Below are 17,706 nucleotides of genomic sequence, written 5' to 3'. Positions count from 1 at the left end.
GCCCATGTTTCAAACTCAGTACAGACATTTCATTAGACAACACATCATTTCTGCTTCTTGACTCAAATTCTTCCTTTAAGATCAACAGTAAATTCTCAAGCTTTAAATCATCTTTGTGTCTCAGGGTCATAGCTAAATTCTTGTAACTTTGTGGCAGACCTCTGAGAATAGCAGTTATCATATCAATTTCATCAGGAGTCTTGCCTAACTCTTTGAGCTCATTATGGATTCCCATTAGCTTTCCCAATTTCTCAGGTAAGTGGTCAGTCTCTGTTACTTTAAAATCAAAGATCTGAGCCTTCAGGTAATAAATTTTGCTTGTGGTTCTTCCTGCATATCTCTTTTTCAAATATGCAACCATTTCCTTTGATGTCCCCACAGTGTATAAATCTGGCACATCATCAGGATTCACAGACTGAAGAATTAGATTTTTAGCATAGCCATCCAGTTGTTCAAAATCACCTTTCTCTAGCTCATTAGCTGGGGGCTCCATTGTTAAGACATGCTGGGCTCTTTGCATCTGAAGCTTCACTTTAAGAACCGCTTCCCACCAAAGATAATTTTGGGGTTTTAATTTAAGGGCTTCTGTGTCCCCAGAAGAATGGAACGTACTCACAAGTTTGGCTGGTGCTTGTTTAGGTGCAGTTGGGTTTCCAGCTTTAGATGTGGAAGGTTCTTCCTCACTCATCTTCAGGCAGACAGGGTTAATCCTTTCCTTAGGCTTTTCAGCTGGGACCGGTGAAGCAATCAGCTCTCCGGAGCTCCGGCGCCAGTAGAAAAAAAAATTCAAAAAGCTTTCTTTCAGCTGCTTTCCAAAGTGCAAACCAGCATTAAAGCGATGATCCCTTTAATCAGCAAGAATCAAAAGTGCTCACACTTTTTCTGGTCACAGCTTTGTCTGGCAAAAAGTAGAAAAAAAACTTTGCAGGAAAAAGTTAGTTCACTTTTAAAATAAGCCTCTATGTGCTGGCTCAGCTCTCTCTCTCTCTCTCTCTATCCAATGAGCATTTAAACCGCCCTATGCTACCAATTTGTTGTAAATAGTCAAAAATTGTTTAATACTCAGACTATTTGATGGATCTTGCTCTATTGGAAAGAAGAGATTTCTTTGCTTTTTAAAAATACTTTATTCTAAGGGAAAAGGTACACGGGATTGCTACAAATTAACAAAACACTAAGAGCTACATTTCTAAGCTTCCTATACTGAAGACAAGCACACACGTAATGGAGATTTCCTCCTTCTTCTTGACCCCTAGAAAGGAAGTCACCTGGAACAAATGACCAATCTGCATCAAAATAGAAGTTACTTTTCCTGGGCAAATCCCCCATTGGCTTAGTGCCAGGTATCCCTTCCAGGTCAGTCTAAACAATAGCAAACTAGGAATACAAGTTAACCCTATAATGACTGAATCAGACCTTGTAAACACATACATTTTCAACATGGAGTACTTGCACCACGCTCAGAGCAGTATGTATACTCCCTGGGGATATTTCCTTAGGTAGGCCCATTAAGAATGAAAAGGTCTAATCTAGTTGCAAACTGTAGTAAACAGTAACTTTTCCAGTATAATTTAGGGGGGAGAATATTTAAGGAATCTTTCACTGGCGGTACTGAGTTGAAGGAGGTATATAGTGAAGGTCCAAGTCTGGCATTGAAATCTCCTGCAACTACAACAGATGCATTTGAAAAAGTCATGAGCAGCGTATCTAGATATAGCTCAAACTTGGTCGAGGTTTTGTGTACCTATTGTCTGGTACCATAGGAAGGTAGTGTTACGTATTCATACTGTGGCTGAGGTTCATGCCAAGCTTCATAGTCTGCAAGGATCCTGAGATTGTCCTTGTGAGCCAATCAGAAGAGGGCATATTTTGGAGGAAACTTTGTTATTGGCTCTTACCATGTAGAGGTAGTTGTATTGAAGCAGCTAATGCCTGAGCCTTGTGTTAGATACCATTGCTTGCTAGAATGATAGAGCACTTGCTCTGATTGGCTACCCAAGTAACAGACCAATCAGGGAAGACTAGAATGAAACAGGAAATGCAAATAAGGTATGCTGTAGTGTCTGCTGCAATCGGTTATTACTGTGTCAGGAGGTGTGGGTTTGACTGTTCTTGACTGTATATAAGTGGGGATTGTTGCTGGGTTGTTTTGTGTGTAGTGTTCTGAGCTGAATTAAAAAAATCACTGTTTGATAAGAGCTGCCTCAAGTCCAGTATTTAATAGGTAGGTAAACATTTATAATCAGGAGAGTTTCTGTATTAGACCGTGCAGGCCTGAGTCCAGTGTTCATATAATATCAACAGAGTGACTGTTACATGCAATCTTGTAACTATAAGAAGAGGCAGGCCTCCTTTGGCTAGGGCTGCCAAGTGGGGGTGGGTGGCGGGTAAACCCCCGCTTTGGAGGCCCGATTTCCACCGCAGCGGAATCGGGCCCCAGGGGGAACTCCGCCCCCCGAAGCGCAGCATGGCTGTGTCACCAGAGGTGACGCAACCACGTCAACCATGTTGGGGGCGTGGCCCGGATCGTCGTGGGAAAACTCTATGGTTTTCCCTCCGACGATCGGGGCCACGCCCTCAACGTGGTCGACGTCGTGTGTCATTTCCGGTGACGCACTGGCGGCGTGTGTGCACATCCAGAGACAGCTCCCGGAGCCCAGCGAGGCTCCCCCGCCAGTGAGGTTTTTTTACTTGGCAACCCTACCTTTGGCCCTTCCTTTCCATTCCTCTGGTGTGGCTAGAAGGTTGTTTATTATGAATCCATCTATGAACAGTGAGTCTTTGGACCAAGTTTCTTGGAGGCGGATGATGTCACATTGTGCCAAAAAAAGAGTTAAAAGAGTTATCGGCTCTCTTGGAGGCCCAGCCAGCAATATTCCATTCCAAGAATATTAATATGGAAATCAGGACAATTTATAATTTGTGGGTAGTCAGGATTTGTTCGTTTGTTTCTGCCCATGTTTCTGGAACCATTCTTATGGCAAAATTATGACACTTTACTCAATGTGCAAGCATAAATGTTGTGAAACAAAATCTGGATTGAACTCTGAAAGCACTGATAGCAGTTTTCCACATTAATGCAAATTCTTCAAGTGCAAGTTGAGCCAAGTGGTATGACTATTGCTGTGGTCCACAGGACCAAATTTAGGAGCAGGTGACCCATGCTCTAGCACCAGGCTTGCAGAACACCAGGGTCCGGAGTGGCCTTCATGGGTTACCTGTTCTATTATCTACTTGGCAAACAGCAAATAGTGCAAAGGTCTAGACTTAATATTCTAAGGCTGTCACCTCTTGTAATATTCTTTGATACTTGTAATTGTTGGTGTAAAGTTCAGTTTCTTGATGTTAGTACCTTTCCATTATTCTTAACATAAAAACCCATCTATAAATAAGCTTGCAAATCAGTAAATGGACATAACTATATACAGATATATAGATCTTAGCATTTAAATTTGTTATGCAAGCATAAGTTGGGGAGAAATTATGCATGCCATTTAAAGTCATAAAACGGGCTACAAATACAATAAAAATAAGGTATCAAAAAGTTGATTAAGTGAGGGAGATGCACTAATAGCACTACGCACATGGGGGCAGTATTTGCACTAGGCCTTAGCTGTCTTGTCAGAATTCAGGTTAGATTTGAGATTTTTTAAAATCATTGTTTCATAAAACTGATGTTTTTTGTGGGAGTAGAAATCTTGTGCTTGAGTTTAAAACGTACCTGAAATGTGCTGTTACTGTTCAGTGAAATTGTGAAAATGAAGTTATTTAAGATAATGTGATTATATTTTCCTGCCTAGACAGCTGTAGAGTCTCCGCTGAGTTCAGTGGGGCTGGTGCAGAGCTGCTAAGCAACCCCCATTGAAAGGAATGGAGGATCCATAGCAGCAGCATTGCTCTGGTTGTATTCTGGGTGTTTATATTACATAACATCAAGTCACACATTATTATCTGGCAGCCATTTAAATATTTACTTTTGTAACTGCAGCAACACCAAGGAAACAATGCATTTTAAAAACTCTGTGGGTTACTGGCAATATGCCATCTGGTCTCAGCAACCCTTTCTTTATTTTAACATTGAACAGCTCATTAAAATAACTACTGTCCAATCTCAAATCTTGAGCAAGATGACTGAATGAGTAGTGGGTGGCCAACGTCAGCGATTCGTGAATCAAGTGGATTGCTTATATCCCTTCCAGTCTGTTTTCAGGCCTGGTTATGGCACTGAAACAACCTTGGTTACCCTGGTGGATGGCATGTGCTGGGAGATGCACAAGGGGTGTGCGACCCTGTTAATTCTCCTGGACCTCTTGGCAGCTGTTGATGCCATTGATCACAGTATCCTTCTGGATCACCTTTCGGGACTTGGACTGAGAGGCATTGTTCTGTGGTGGTTCCGGTCCTACCTCAAGGGGTGGTTTCAGAGTGTGGTGCTGGGGAACTACTGCTCTGCCTCTTGGCCTTTGGCCTATAAAGTTCTATCTTGTCCCCCATGCTTTTCAACACCTATGTAAAACTGCTAGAAGTCATCTGGAGATTTGAGCAGAGCTGCCACCAATATGCAGATTACACTCAGCTCTATCTCACACTACCAGTAGATCCCAGGGAGCCTATGAAAACCATGAACGTGTGCCTGGAGGCAGTTTTGGAATGGATGAGGGCTAACAAGCTGAAACTTAATCCCAGCAAAATGAAGGTGCTACTGGTAGGGGGAAGGTCTGACCCGGGTAATGTCCTCTGTTCTTGTTGGGGTTGTACTACCCCTACAGGAGCAAGTTTGTAGCTTGGGCGTGTGGCTAGACCCTGGCCTCCTCTTGTATAAACAGGTGGCAGTGGTGGCCAGGGGTGCCTTTCAGCAGCTTCAGCTGGTGAGCCAGCTGCAGCCCTTTTTAAGCTGAAAAGTTTCATGCTCTGGTAACATCTAGATTAGATTGCCGAAGTGTGTTCTACGTGGGGCTGTCCTTGAAGACTGTCCAGGAGCTACAGTTGATACAGAATGCTGTGGCCAGTGTGTTGACTGGAGTAGGTCGTAAGGACCATATTCCTCTAGGCTTTGTTCCAATTTGTTTCCGGGCTCAATTCAGGGTGCTGGTATTGACTTTTCAAGCCGTGTATGGCCTGAGACCAACATAGCTTAAGGACTGCCTTCTCCCATATGAACCTACGTGCTCACTCCAGTCATCCACAGAGGCCCTTCTTCGGTGGCTACTGTCATCTGAGGCTAGGTTGGTGGCAACCTGAAGAAGGGCCTTCTAGGTCATGGCACCAAAACTTTGGAACTCTGTCCCCGGGGGATGACTCATTTGTCTCTATTGGTGACTTTTGCCAGCAGGTGAAGACTTTTTTGTTTCATCTGGCATACCACCAATAATGGTTATTGGCCCTCCTTCTAGTGTTGTTTGTTTATGCGTTTTAATTGAATTTTATATTTTTACTGTATTTTAATTGTTTAAATGCTTTAATTTTTTAATGTTCGCTACCTTGTAAATCCTGATTGGGTGGAAAGGCTGCATAAAAATGTTTTAAATAAATAAATAAAAATATCCATGCATAGATTCAGAAGCCAACTTGAAAACTTGTGTCACAATTTACAACATGAAAACCTTTTATTCCTGTAAAAGTGGAGTTTTTAAATTGGAGTTTCATACCAGTTTTGATTTGGGGGTATTTTAAAAGGGAACCAGTTCTCTTAAACCCAAATCATACATGCATCAAGGGAGGCTGAAATGTGAGTGTAAATCAGCCTCCAATCCATGTGCATTTAGAACCAAATTCCATTTTTCACATGTGCATACCAATAGCAGGAGAAGGACTGATTAGTACTTGCCATGTGGCATCATTGTGAATTTAGCCTTAATGTGCAAGCAGAAGTTATATGATGTAAACACAGACATTGACACTGGAAATGGTTGAGGACTGAAGGTGAGCTGGACAGCTTATGTGAAGTTACATCAACAGTTCTCTCATTTGTCAAATAATTGTTCTCTTATCAATTGATCTCTTCCAGGTCATAGAGCAGAGTACATGACCACAAGGTAAGACATCATAAACTTTTGCTATGTAGGATGAATACCATGGGTTGGTGACAGACTACTGCAAGAAGGGATTTTTGCTTCCCGTTCTTTCTAAGGGTTGGGAAACTCTCAGGAACTGTGTGAAAGTGAATAGGGGGCTGCAGATAGCAGGGGGGCTTGGCAGAATCACACGGGTAAACTTGCATGAACTTGTGCACTAACGGAACTGAACAGAAATTTGAACAAGAGCCAACCAGACCCTGGGCCCAGAGCCTCTGTGCTTCCCATCCAGCCTGCAAATGAGCAGAATCCAGCTCTCTTGAATTTACTAATTTATATTGATACTAGGGAGCAAAGCCCGTTGAGCATGGATACAACGGGCGGCCTAGAGAGGTAGGGTGGGTGGGCGGGGGGGGAGGGAGAGAGATCGAGAAAGTGGGGGGGAGAAGGGAGGTCGGTGGGTTCGGGAGGCCTCCTGTCCTGTAAACGGAAGGACGCGGGCATCCCCTCTACTGGGCGTCTGTGCACCTCTGGGCGTGCCATCGCCCCGCTTAGCCAGGCCACATCGCGAGGCCGTTGTCCATGCGCTGGGCGGTCCTCGGTGGCCGCAGCCTCTGCTGGCGCTCTGCCCTCGTCGTGTCCCAATCCTCTTCCCCCCTCATCCCGTCGGTCGGCACGCCGCGGAGTCCGGACCTGCGATGCTGTTCTCTGGCGCCTCCTGTCTCTGGCCCTCCCTCCGGGTAAGGCCCAGTGTCGTGTGGGGCGGGTGCGTGTTGGGAGGGGCCGTGGAGCGCCCGTTCTCCTGGCGTTCGCGCGGAGTCCCGGCAGGAGCGGCCCCCCTCGCCTCCTCCTTCTCCCCGCTCTTACCAATGGCGCCATCGCCTCCAGGCACTCGTGGCTCTCACCTTCTCCCCCGGCAGCGAGGCGACCAGCGCCTCGGCCAGGGCGACGACCGCCGTCTCCCGCACACTGAAACTCGGCTCCCAGCCGTCGTCCATCCAGGAGCAGCCCCCCTCGCCTCCTCCCCCTCCCCGCTCTTACCGAGGCCTCCGTCGCCTCCAGGCATCCGCGGCTCTCGGCTCCTCCCCCGGCAGCGAGGCAAGTAGCGCCTCCGCCAGGGCGACGACCGCTGTCTGCCGCACGCTGAAAGTCGGCTCCCGGCCCTCGTCCGTCCCCGGCGGCGCCATCCCTCGTCGCTCCCCGCTGCGTGAGGCTGCGTCAGAGGCGGCACTCGGAGGACATGGCCAATGGGACATGGGTAAGACTCTGAGGGACAGCGCAGGCGGCCTAACACTGTGGGTGCGCATTTTCTGTCCCCTGCGTCAGTTTGCGTCTTACTGAATTATTATAAGGGGGAGATTAGGTGTACTTGTGAATGTTTACAGTACTGTTCAGTGTTTTAAAATCAGCAATTGAACCAGAAATGAAGCTGAACAGCTTTATTTTAAGTCCAAATTTATTTTTACACATAACTTTTAAAAATGAAACTATTTAAAGACATACATTTATACTATGTAAATACTGCTATGTTTGCAAGATATTATACAATATATGTACTGTTTTATGATAATTTTATGCACTTTGTATAACGCCTATTTTAGAATATTGATTCATAAAAATAATTATATTCTTTTTCTAAGATACGTTGTGCATAATAATCATAACATATTTTGGAAAGAAATATTTTGCAGAATTGACTTGTTTTAATTATGAATGCTAATATTTTAAATTTTGTGTGAAGTTCATTCTATTCCCTCAAATGTTCCACTGCTCATTTAGTACCAACATCCCCTTCTCTGAGTTCTAAAGGTCTTCCCCTGAAGTCCCAGACATACAGGAAGGCCACAGCAGGGTCAGAGTATAAAGTTAACAGTGCAGTCCTCAGCAGAGTTAAACCCTGCTAAGTCAGTAGGCTTAGAAAGGTGTAATACTGCTAAAGATGGCACTATATTTTGTTTAATCCTGATATGTTTCATCAACGTACTGCTAGCAGGACTTACACAATGCTTCTTGCTACAAAGGCTGATGCACATCATTATTAAGTGGAGGCAGATAATCATATTTAAGTCTGTCTTGGGAATCTTCCTGCCTAGTTGATCAATGTAATGTTTCCTGACCGCAGGAGAAAAATATAGTGTATACGCATTGATTAAAGGATTCACTGAATGTCGGGGATGGTTGGTATGACAAGCTTGGAGTTATTAGTAGCTTATCATGTATAGCTAACACCCAGATATTAAAAAAATTACAATAATACAACAAGAATATCACAGGCATAGTAAACACATCCAGGTACTTAAACATACACAAATGGGTTTTTGGATAAATACCCATTTCAGACTGCTCCTTCATCAGCTAAAGGTGACACATATTACAATAAAGTGTACGTGTTTTCAGACCACCATGAAGATGCACAGGTGGTGCCTTAAGAACGAAATTAATGGACACTTTTCACATCTTTACACTATTAGGGATCAGTGTACTTAATGCACATTTCATTAACTGTTGTTTTGTTGAAGGTACTGTATTATTTTGTGACTGTTGTGTTTACTGTCTCCATCTTATTTTTCTCTGATTCTAAAATCTCATACAGCCGAGGACGAAGGAACTCCCACACAAGACATCAGGTACAATCCCAGTGAAATGAAAGTGCTGTACTGGTTTTGTCTGCATCTCTGTTCTTTCTTTATTATTAAGGGCTGTTTTCGTTCACAAAGTTTGAACAGCACGTCACAGCTGGTGCTCACCCCTCATACTAAACTTCCATTTACAAAGACCCCAAGGGTTCAGAGCTTAATTTTGCACCAAGTTATATCAGGGGGTTTAACTAGTTTCTAATGAAATGAAGTTGAAAAATTTTGCTCTCCTTGCACCAAAAATCAACTGAGCATAGGAACAAAGATTAGGGGACAGTGGCTGTGAAAAGGGAAAGTGATTACTTCTCCCCACTGCATCAACCCAACCTAGGGATTCCTTTGCAGGTTTTCATGTGGAAGACATAGTGGAGGCAGAATGCAGCCAAATTGAGAACTTTTATCAGGGCCAAATGACACATGACTGCCAGTTAGGTGCTTTTAACAGCTTTTTAGAAATTACTTTAATGGAGAGCAGCTGCAGGAGGCCGAAATGCAGAAGACAGAGCTGGCAGGAGGAGGTTCTGCTTAACTTTTTCTTTTCCTGCCCCTTATTCTTGCCTCAAAGTGATTTTCCCCAGATGTTTTTTTCCTCTGGCAGAACAGATATGGAGATCTATCTGTGAGAAAACTATTTTTGTGAATAATTTTATTTCATTGAAAAGGGCCACTGAAACATCTAGAACTGATTTTTTAAAAAACTGTAATTATTTCCCCATAAACTTGTCAGCAATCCTAAATGGTGACTTCTGTGACAGGTAGAATCAAACCATCTGATTATGTTGTACAAATGTATTCGAAATGTATCTGTTTTAATTGTTGGAGTTCTTACTGCCAGCGGTATTTTCCTAGAAAAAGAGCTGCAGGAGCTCATTAGCATATGGTATAACTAGGCTATTAGCATATGCTACATCCCCTGACATCACCGGAAGTGATGTCAGAAGTGGAAGCAAAGGGGAGGGAAGGCATCTTCAAAAGCCTCCCCTTCCCTTCCCCAGCTGGCCTGCGGGGGGGGGGAGAAGGGGTTTAAAGTTTAAACCCCTTCGCACTAGAGTTGGCCCACAGAAGGAGGAAGGAGAGAGAGTAAAGGAAAGAAGGAAGGAAAGAGAAGGAAAGAAGCAAGAAAAGAAAGAAGGAAAGAGGGAAAGAAAGAGAAGGGAAGAAGGAGGGAAAGAAAGAGAGAGAGAAGGGAAGAAGGAGGGAAAGGAGGAAAAGAGAGGAAGGAAGGAAAAGAAGGGAAAGAGCGCCAGTGGTGGGGCTCTCCAGGCCTCCCCTGAGCTGCAGCACCTCTGCGGGGGCCCGGGAAACCCAGCTGCGGGACTCTTCGCAGCTCCCCCCCGGCTCTGGCGCGGGCCCGGGGGACCCGGCTGCGGGGTTCTCCGCGCCTCCCCCCAGCGCTCCGGTGCGGGCCTAGGGGACCCAGCTGCGGGGCTCTCCACGCCTCTCCCCGACCCCAGCACGGGGAGCTGGGGGCGGGGCTTGCTGCCGCCGGCTCTTGCCCACTCCAGCCCCAAAAGACCCCTGCTTACTGCCATCAGTAGTACCCCTTTAGCCATTTTGCATCCTTCCTTGTGAATGCAATTTATGTATTTTAGGAGCATAATGTTTAACTGTGAGAGTCGTGTCTTTATTTGCTTTGAAAAACTGTAGTACTCCTATATATCTTCTTGAGTTGCCTGATGGAAGCACTCTTAGTTCTGCCGCAAGGGAAGAGACATGAATGTGGCCCATCAGTCTGCTGTTCTGGACTAGATATGCCCACAGAAAAATAGCTTTACTGGCTATCAGCTTGTGTCAGCTCTCACTTCAGATTGTTAAGGGTTTAAAACTGCAAGGGTACTGATCTCTAATGCAAAACAGTTTGTATTGCAGAGGTAATCTAAAACTGTCTTCTTATTAGGTGTAAATTCTTGGTGGGTTTTTCTTCTTCCCCATCTCCCAGGACTCTGGAAAAGTAATTCCACTCATAGTAGAAAGTTGTATTCGATTTATCAACTTGTATGGTGAGTTCCAAAATGCCATTTAACACAAACCTAGTTATTTTTATTAAGTTATTGTGCATAACTTATAATTATTCTTATATCACCTATTTTTTCGCATTTAAAATAGTCTTAGCATCTAATTTATATCTCTCCTTATTCCTCTTGGGGTTGTTGGGTTTTTTTAGGTCTTCAGCATCAGGGCATTTTCAGAGTTTCTGGCTCCCAGGTGGAAGTCAATGATATTAAAAATTCATTTGAGAGAGGTAATTATATTTTCTTTCAAACATATGTAATAATGTTTTCTTCCATATCAGTACTTTGAGATCCTAACGTTCTAACATTTTTAATAGATAGAAGCATTTTATATTCTTGGAAACTTAATAATGACTGCATACAACAGCATTCTGATAAGAGGCCAGTCGGATAGTTCCATGGAGAACCAAAAGTGCAGGAAGAAGCAAAGCATTGTGTTGCATCAGATTCTGTGAACTTGTCCTTCTGCTGACTGCGTCAACTACCTGACGTTCTCTTGGGCTGACATGGAGATTCCCTGTTTATGGGTGCATGAAGCTTGCAGCATTTAGATGCACTGAATGAACACATCAGAAGCCAGTTAGGGGGCAGACTTTCCAACTGGGCTGTTTTACACAACACTTTTTTGATGTGAGGATTGTACACAGTGGCTTTCCAACATATGGCTATCACTTGAGTGAAATACGATCCTGTTCAAATGTATACAGTACCAATATAGTCCTCCCAGGACTTTGAACTGCTAGCTTTACAGGGAATGTTGTGGGAAGATACCTTAATTTAGCCATGCTGTTTCCTTCATCTCGAATTAAGAAGGCTCACCACAATAAAATGTTGAATAAAGCTTGGTAGGAATGAGGTATGTGCTAAACAGGAGGGCACAATGCAAGCAGACAGTGGGGCAAGGAAAGTTAGCAGTACACATGGAATGTATTGAATATACCCAGTAGGGTGCAAAATGGGCAGTGCACAGCTGACTGACAGGAGCAAGGCTCTTGCTCTGTAAAACTCTGGGGAATGGTAATGTACTATTATCCTGATCCTTATATCTTTCTTCTGTCTGTTATACCTTTGTGCAAGGGAAACCTCTTCTAACCTTTTCTATTCACTTCCAAGCTGAGGCCTAGGTCACGGTCAGGAAGAGGGATGACAGGAAAAGGGTACTTGGGGTCTAGCTTAGATCCTCCATCTGCCCGCTGTCCAGTTCAGACACATCCTCTCTTAAGTGCCAATGGTGTTTTAGAAGAGGGAAGGTGACATAGAAAGGGTGCTGCCACAACAGCAATTGGACGTTGATTCTGATGGCTTCTTTGTGCTTTAGTTGCTGTGATGATGCATGTGTTTGTTAAGATTTCTTGGGGCATATCTACCTTTCAACAAGAGCTTGTCAAAGGCATTGAGAACCTGAATACACAAATTTAACTGCCCAAAGTTAGGAAAGATATATCAAGATGAGTAGCCTTGTTAGTCTGTCTAGCAGTAGAAAAGACTAAGAGTCCAATAGTACCTTAAAGACTAACAAAATATGCGGCAGGGTATGAGCTTTCGTGAGTCACTGCCCACTTCTTCAGATTCAGCTAGAATGGTAGTCCATCTGTCCTATGTATTGGAAAGTGGAGTGATTTCAGATGCTGAATGACAATAGAAGGCATGAATTTAGGTGAGATATGCAAAGGGATAAGTAGGCGTGGAGAAATCAGTATTGGTAATGACACAAGAAACCTAGGTCTCAATTCAGTCCAGGTGGATGCATTGTCTTGATCTTCATTATAAGTTGCAATTCAGCAGTCTCTCTTTCTAATTTCCTTTTGAAATTCCTTTGTAAGAGAACTGCTACTTTTAGGTCAGCAGCTGAATGTGCTGGAAAGTTAAAATGTTCCCCCACTGGTTTTTGAATGTTGTGGTTCCTACTGTCAGACTTACGTCCATTAATTCTTTGTTGAAGGGACTGGCCTGTTTGTCCAAAGTAGAGTGTGGAAGGGCATTGCTGACATGTGATGACATAAATCACATTAGAGGATGAGCAGGAGTAGGAACCTGAGATGGTATGGCTGATATTGCTGGGTCCACTGATGGTGTTGCTAGGATCCCTATGAGTGCAAATTTGGTATCTTGGTTTATTGCAGACCTTGGTACCAGAGTCCATCTTACTGTTAAGTAGTTTATCATTGTGGGTGAGAAGTTGTTTTAGGTTAGCAGGGTGTCTGTAGGCAATAAAAGGTTCCCCCCAGTGCCTGTGTAAGGGAAGTGTCACTATCCAACATGGGTTGTAGGTCATTAACAATGCATTGAACTGGCTTCAGTTATGAGCTGTAGGTGACCACCAGTGATGTTCTGTTGTCATTTTCCTTGGGTTTTTCTTGTAGAGTAATTCAGAGTTAGATTGATGGTAGGGTGGAAGTTGTGGAAAGCCTGGTGAAATCTCTCGAGGGCTTCTTTGCCATGGGTCCAGACAATAAAAATGTCATCAATGACTCTCAAATAAAGGAGAGGTGCCAATGGGTAGGAGTTCAGAAAACACTGTTCTAGATCAACCATGAAAATGTTGGCATACTGTGGAGCCATGTGGGGTGTCCATGTCTGTGCCATTGATTTGGAGGTATAAGTTCTCACAAAACCTGAAGTAGTTATGAGTGAGAACAAACATGCAGAGTTCAGTGGCAAGATCTGCTGTGTGTTGTGAGGGATGATGTTTCTAATGGCTTGTAGTCCATCCTGATGGGGGATGGGGGTGTTCAGAGACTCAACATCTATGGTGGCTGGAATGCTGTTTTCTGGGATATGGTCGATGGACTTCAGTTTCCTCAGGAAGTCCGTGGTATCACGGACATAGTTGGGGGTATTAATAATGTATGGTCTCAGGATGGAGTCCATATATCCTGATACTCCTGCGGTGATGGGGCCTATGCTCGAGACAATGGGACATCCAGGGTTGCCAGGTTTATGTATCTTTGGCAGCAGGTAGAAAGTACCCAGTCAAGGTTCATATCCATATAAATTTATTCCTGTATGTGTGCTGGTACTTTCTTCATGATTTTGTTGTGTTCTCACTGGTATTTATGTGTGGGGTCTGAGGATAGCGGTCTGTAGAAATAATCCAGATATTATAATAAAGTAAGTTGAAAAGGGAGGCGCCATTGTCATAACAGGCAAGGCAAAGTATACATGAGAAGCTGAGCAACAACTCTCAGTCACCAGTTTTTCAGGCTGCCTATGGCATTCTTCTCTGTGCAGCTGAGATTGGTTCTTGAGTGGTGTCTTTTGTTGATTATTTCAGCTTGGGGCCAGCGGCAGAAGCATTCCATATATAGGTTCAGTGTGGTGTTGCGGCCTTCAGGGGGAGTCTTCATGGAATCATTCTTTCTGTAGTTTTGAGTAGGTGCCAATAGATCACCCTTATACCGTTCATTGATGGAAGGTGAGGAGACAACTGTTTGGCAGTAGATTGTTGAAGCTGTGAGGAGGCTGTCTGTCTGAGTGTGTTCTGTTCTTTGTTGTGATGAAAGTATTCCTTCAAATCTAGATGGTGGAAGCAGGCCTCCGGGTCTCCACCGAGCTCTATTGTCTGTGTATAATCCTTTTGAAAGGACAGGTTCCTCTGCTAAACTGAGGGAATGCTGGGAAAGGTTAACAATATTGCCAGTAAGGTTGTTGTTGTTGTGACTAGTTGTGGCTTGTAAAAGGCTGGAGAGTTTTTTGTCCTTCTGCTTAGAGAAGTTAATTGCCTATTGTAGGTGCCTTGTCTCCTGTTTGAAATTCCTCTGTAAAAGGTTGATTCTGTAGACAGGAGTCAAGTTCAGTGAGCTTTTCCTTGATCAGTTTCTGTTTCTGGTATAAGATGCTGACCAAATGTTTCAGTAGCTTCTTGAAAAATACATGTCACAAACTCTCACCATAGTTTGTGGGGTAAGTGGATTGTAATGCGTTTTTTATTCTCAGTCCCTTTGGTATAATGTTAAGTCTTCTGCATTTGGTGAGAAAGATTATGTCTGTTTGTACATGTACAAGTTTGTTCACAAGGCTGATGGATTTCCATTCTGTACGGCTAATTGTGGTGCCTTCCATGGAGACAGATCAAGATGGGTAGCCATGTTAGCTTGTCCTTCCAGCCTTCCCCCCCCTCCCCCAGTCTGGCTCTAGCCTCGGTCCTCCAGCCTCAGTCCTCCAGGGTCAGGATATGGGCTCTTGCACTTATTTCATATTCAGATAAAACAGAGATAATTACACTTGTTTAAAAGAATAGCAGTTAAACACTTTCTTGCCCCTCACCGGGATTGGACTTTTTCATATTCTTATTTACAGAGTTAAACAGAGAGGGAAGGAGAGAGTAAGGAAGAGAACCGGTCCCTTCACTAAAATGAGAAAAGGGGGAAATTAACATAATTCAGCTATACTTACCTATATATGACCACAAAGAAATCAAACTTACTGGAACCTGCTTTGTGGTAGATTATTTTACATATCAGTTATGTTTATAATAAATGTTTGTTCGTAAAACCTTTGTATTACTAAGCTAGAGACTTCCATAGTAAATGTTTTATCAGTTCTATCCTATAAAGAGTTGCTCCAGTCAAAGTTGCTCCAGTCTAAGCCAATCTAAACTTCCAAGATCTTCCTGTGCCCTCCAGGACATAAAACTCTCTCTGCTAGGATTGTTGGTCCATCTAATAAATGCAATTTTTTCCGTATCCATCTGCTTTTTTTATGGTAATATGCATACCACTCAGTTCTCCTACCATGAACACACACATCATTTCTGTCTTTGCTCACAGATACCCACCTCCAATTCAAATGAAAATTAACACCACCTGCAGCTGCAAGGACTCACTACCTCTTACTGCTCCATTTCAAGATAAGCCCTGACTGGCAAAAGATCTGTTCCCACGAAGATTTTAAAAATAGTTTACACCCTCTCTCTTGCTGGAGCCTCATACCCCATTTGAGAAATTAAACAAAAATAGATAATACATGTCAAGGCTTTAATTCATCATTGCAGATCATTCTTTTTACCCTGCTCCCTACCCTGTGCCCCTTGAGTTCCTTCCTTTCTTTCCAGCTGCTGCCAGCAGTTCTTCCTTGCCCTGGCTAGAAAGTGTCTCAGTGTTCTGCTTGCTGTCGCTTCCCAAGGCCCGAGGTCTGGAAGAAGCAGCACACACAGCCTTTGTTGTTCTTGGTAGTGTGGGGTTCCCTCACCTGACTCTCCATCTCTGGTCTGCTTACTTCCCGCAATGGCTGTTTTCCTCAGGCAAGCCAGCAAATGAAAAATTGCACCCCTGTTTCTAATTTGAACAGTTTCCTTTCGGACATTGTAAATTATTTTGGAATCACTCTGATTCAGGTGCTGCATTTCAAAATAAGTGCCAAACTGGACAAGACCCATGATCAGAACCTCTTTTTTTTTTTTGCTTGTTTGAAAGCAATCAAAGAATGAATGCTACTAGGATGGTTGTTCCTTTTCCCCAAGCCATTTTCCTTGATTTAATTTCTCCTCCACAGATGCCAGTATTTTTCTTTGTGGGACAAAAAACACATTCAAGTTAGACTGCACAAACAACTCATGGGAAAGGGTTTGGAAGACCTCCCCCAGAGATGTGCCCCCCCAACCAAATTTATCACAAACAAACATACAGCCCTGTGGTTGCTTTTAATTCCTTTTAAAAAACTTTTTAAAAAATCATGGATATCCTTTAATCTCAGTTGGTTGAGCCCTAACTCTGCAAAGATTTGATGATTTGTCAAAGTTATTAAGCCAGCGTCATCTGCAGTTATTTAGGTGAAGATTTACTTTTTCATTTATCACTTCACTAGCTAAAGTCAAGAATTTTACCTACCACCAACGAGTTTTAAAGCACACACCATTAGTCTTTAAGCTCATGGACTTCCCTACTGAGGTTTGGCATTTAAACTCCATTCTTTGTAATTGCAATACACTGCAGTGCACCTATTCTTGAAATCTCTTTAATTACTTTTTTTAGCTCAAAAGATATACATCTTGAAGAAATCTGTATTTGTTTTAGGATGTGACTTGACTGAAAATGACTCTGAAGGTTTATTTAACTAGTTCAGTGGGACCACCCTTGCATGTCTGTCCCAATATATTCTTAACTTGATACTTAAGCTATTGGTAGTCTGTATAATTAAAGGGAAGGTTTATTTTAGTCAACTACATTCATTTTAATCACAGATGGGACGGGACTTACGAAACCAGTCATTTATTTATTTACTGCTGCTCAGAATTCTATGTAGCAAAATGCTGTTCCACAGGAGTGCTTGTGAGTATTTAAGTTGATTTATTTTTACAGGTGAAAATCCTTTGGCAGATGACCAAAGTAACCACGACATTAACTCAGTTGCTGGGGTACTGAAGCTGTATTTCCGGGGGCTGGAGAACCCTGTCTTTCCTAAGGAAAGATTTAATGATCTTATTTCTTGCGTCCGTAAGTTACATTTGTTCTTATGGTCTCTCAAACTACGTTTTCATAAATGTAATAGCTGCCCCCCCCCAAAAGCAGGTAATACCTCACATTTTCTTAAGGTAATCTCCGGACATCTGCAAATATATATGGACATCCAGTAATGCTCAGATATGTTGCTGGGCCCCTTCCTTGCTCCATAGAAAAATATATATAGTGTAACTCTGTGTTGCTCATGCAGTGTATTTACAGTGTATCTGTCCTCCTACACCACCACCACCACCTCCTCCTCCTCCTCCTTCCTGTTCTTGAAAAGAAATATCTGTGTTGTACTCAAATATGCTACTTTCAGTAATCAACATAATTGAAGTATTTTTATTCAAATACAACTGAACAATAACTTTTTGTATAAACATCACATGTGTCAAAATAGTCTCACAAAGTCCTATGTGTTCCCAGATACATTTTTATTTCAGTTCATAGGATCAAGCGCCAGCCATACTTTTGAGGCTGATAGGATTCAAGTAGGATTGATTAGGATTCAAACTGCTGTTCACTTTTAGCAAACACACTTGTGTTCTGCTAGTCTAGTGTCATTAACTTCAACAGCCAACTTAAATGAAGTTGCCTTAGC

At 43.1% G+C, this 17,706-nt stretch overlaps 1 protein-coding gene across 1 annotated transcript in view; it reads left to right on the top strand.

Moving 5' to 3' along the window:
* SRGAP1 (SLIT-ROBO Rho GTPase activating protein 1) overlaps positions 1–17,706 on the top strand; it is a 173,580-nt gene that overhangs the window by 131,816 nt on the left and 24,058 nt on the right. The window contains exons 11-15 of the mRNA XM_015411760.1: positions 6,008–6,035; positions 8,608–8,641; positions 10,590–10,650; positions 10,815–10,892; positions 16,962–17,096. Coding sequence (XP_015267246.1) covers positions 6,008–6,035; positions 8,608–8,641; positions 10,590–10,650; positions 10,815–10,892; positions 16,962–17,096 — 336 coding nt within the window. The remainder of the gene's footprint in view (positions 1–6,007; positions 6,036–8,607; positions 8,642–10,589; positions 10,651–10,814; positions 10,893–16,961; positions 17,097–17,706) is intronic.

The sequence above is a fragment of the Gekko japonicus genome, unplaced genomic scaffold (genome assembly GCF_001447785.1).
Source record: "Gekko japonicus isolate JY-2015 unplaced genomic scaffold, Gekko_japonicus_V1.1 scaffold543, whole genome shotgun sequence".
Taxonomy (NCBI): Eukaryota; Metazoa; Chordata; class Lepidosauria; order Squamata; family Gekkonidae; genus Gekko; species Gekko japonicus.
The sequence above is the reverse complement of the archived record's forward strand: the minus strand, read 5'-3'. Positions and strand labels throughout refer to the sequence as shown.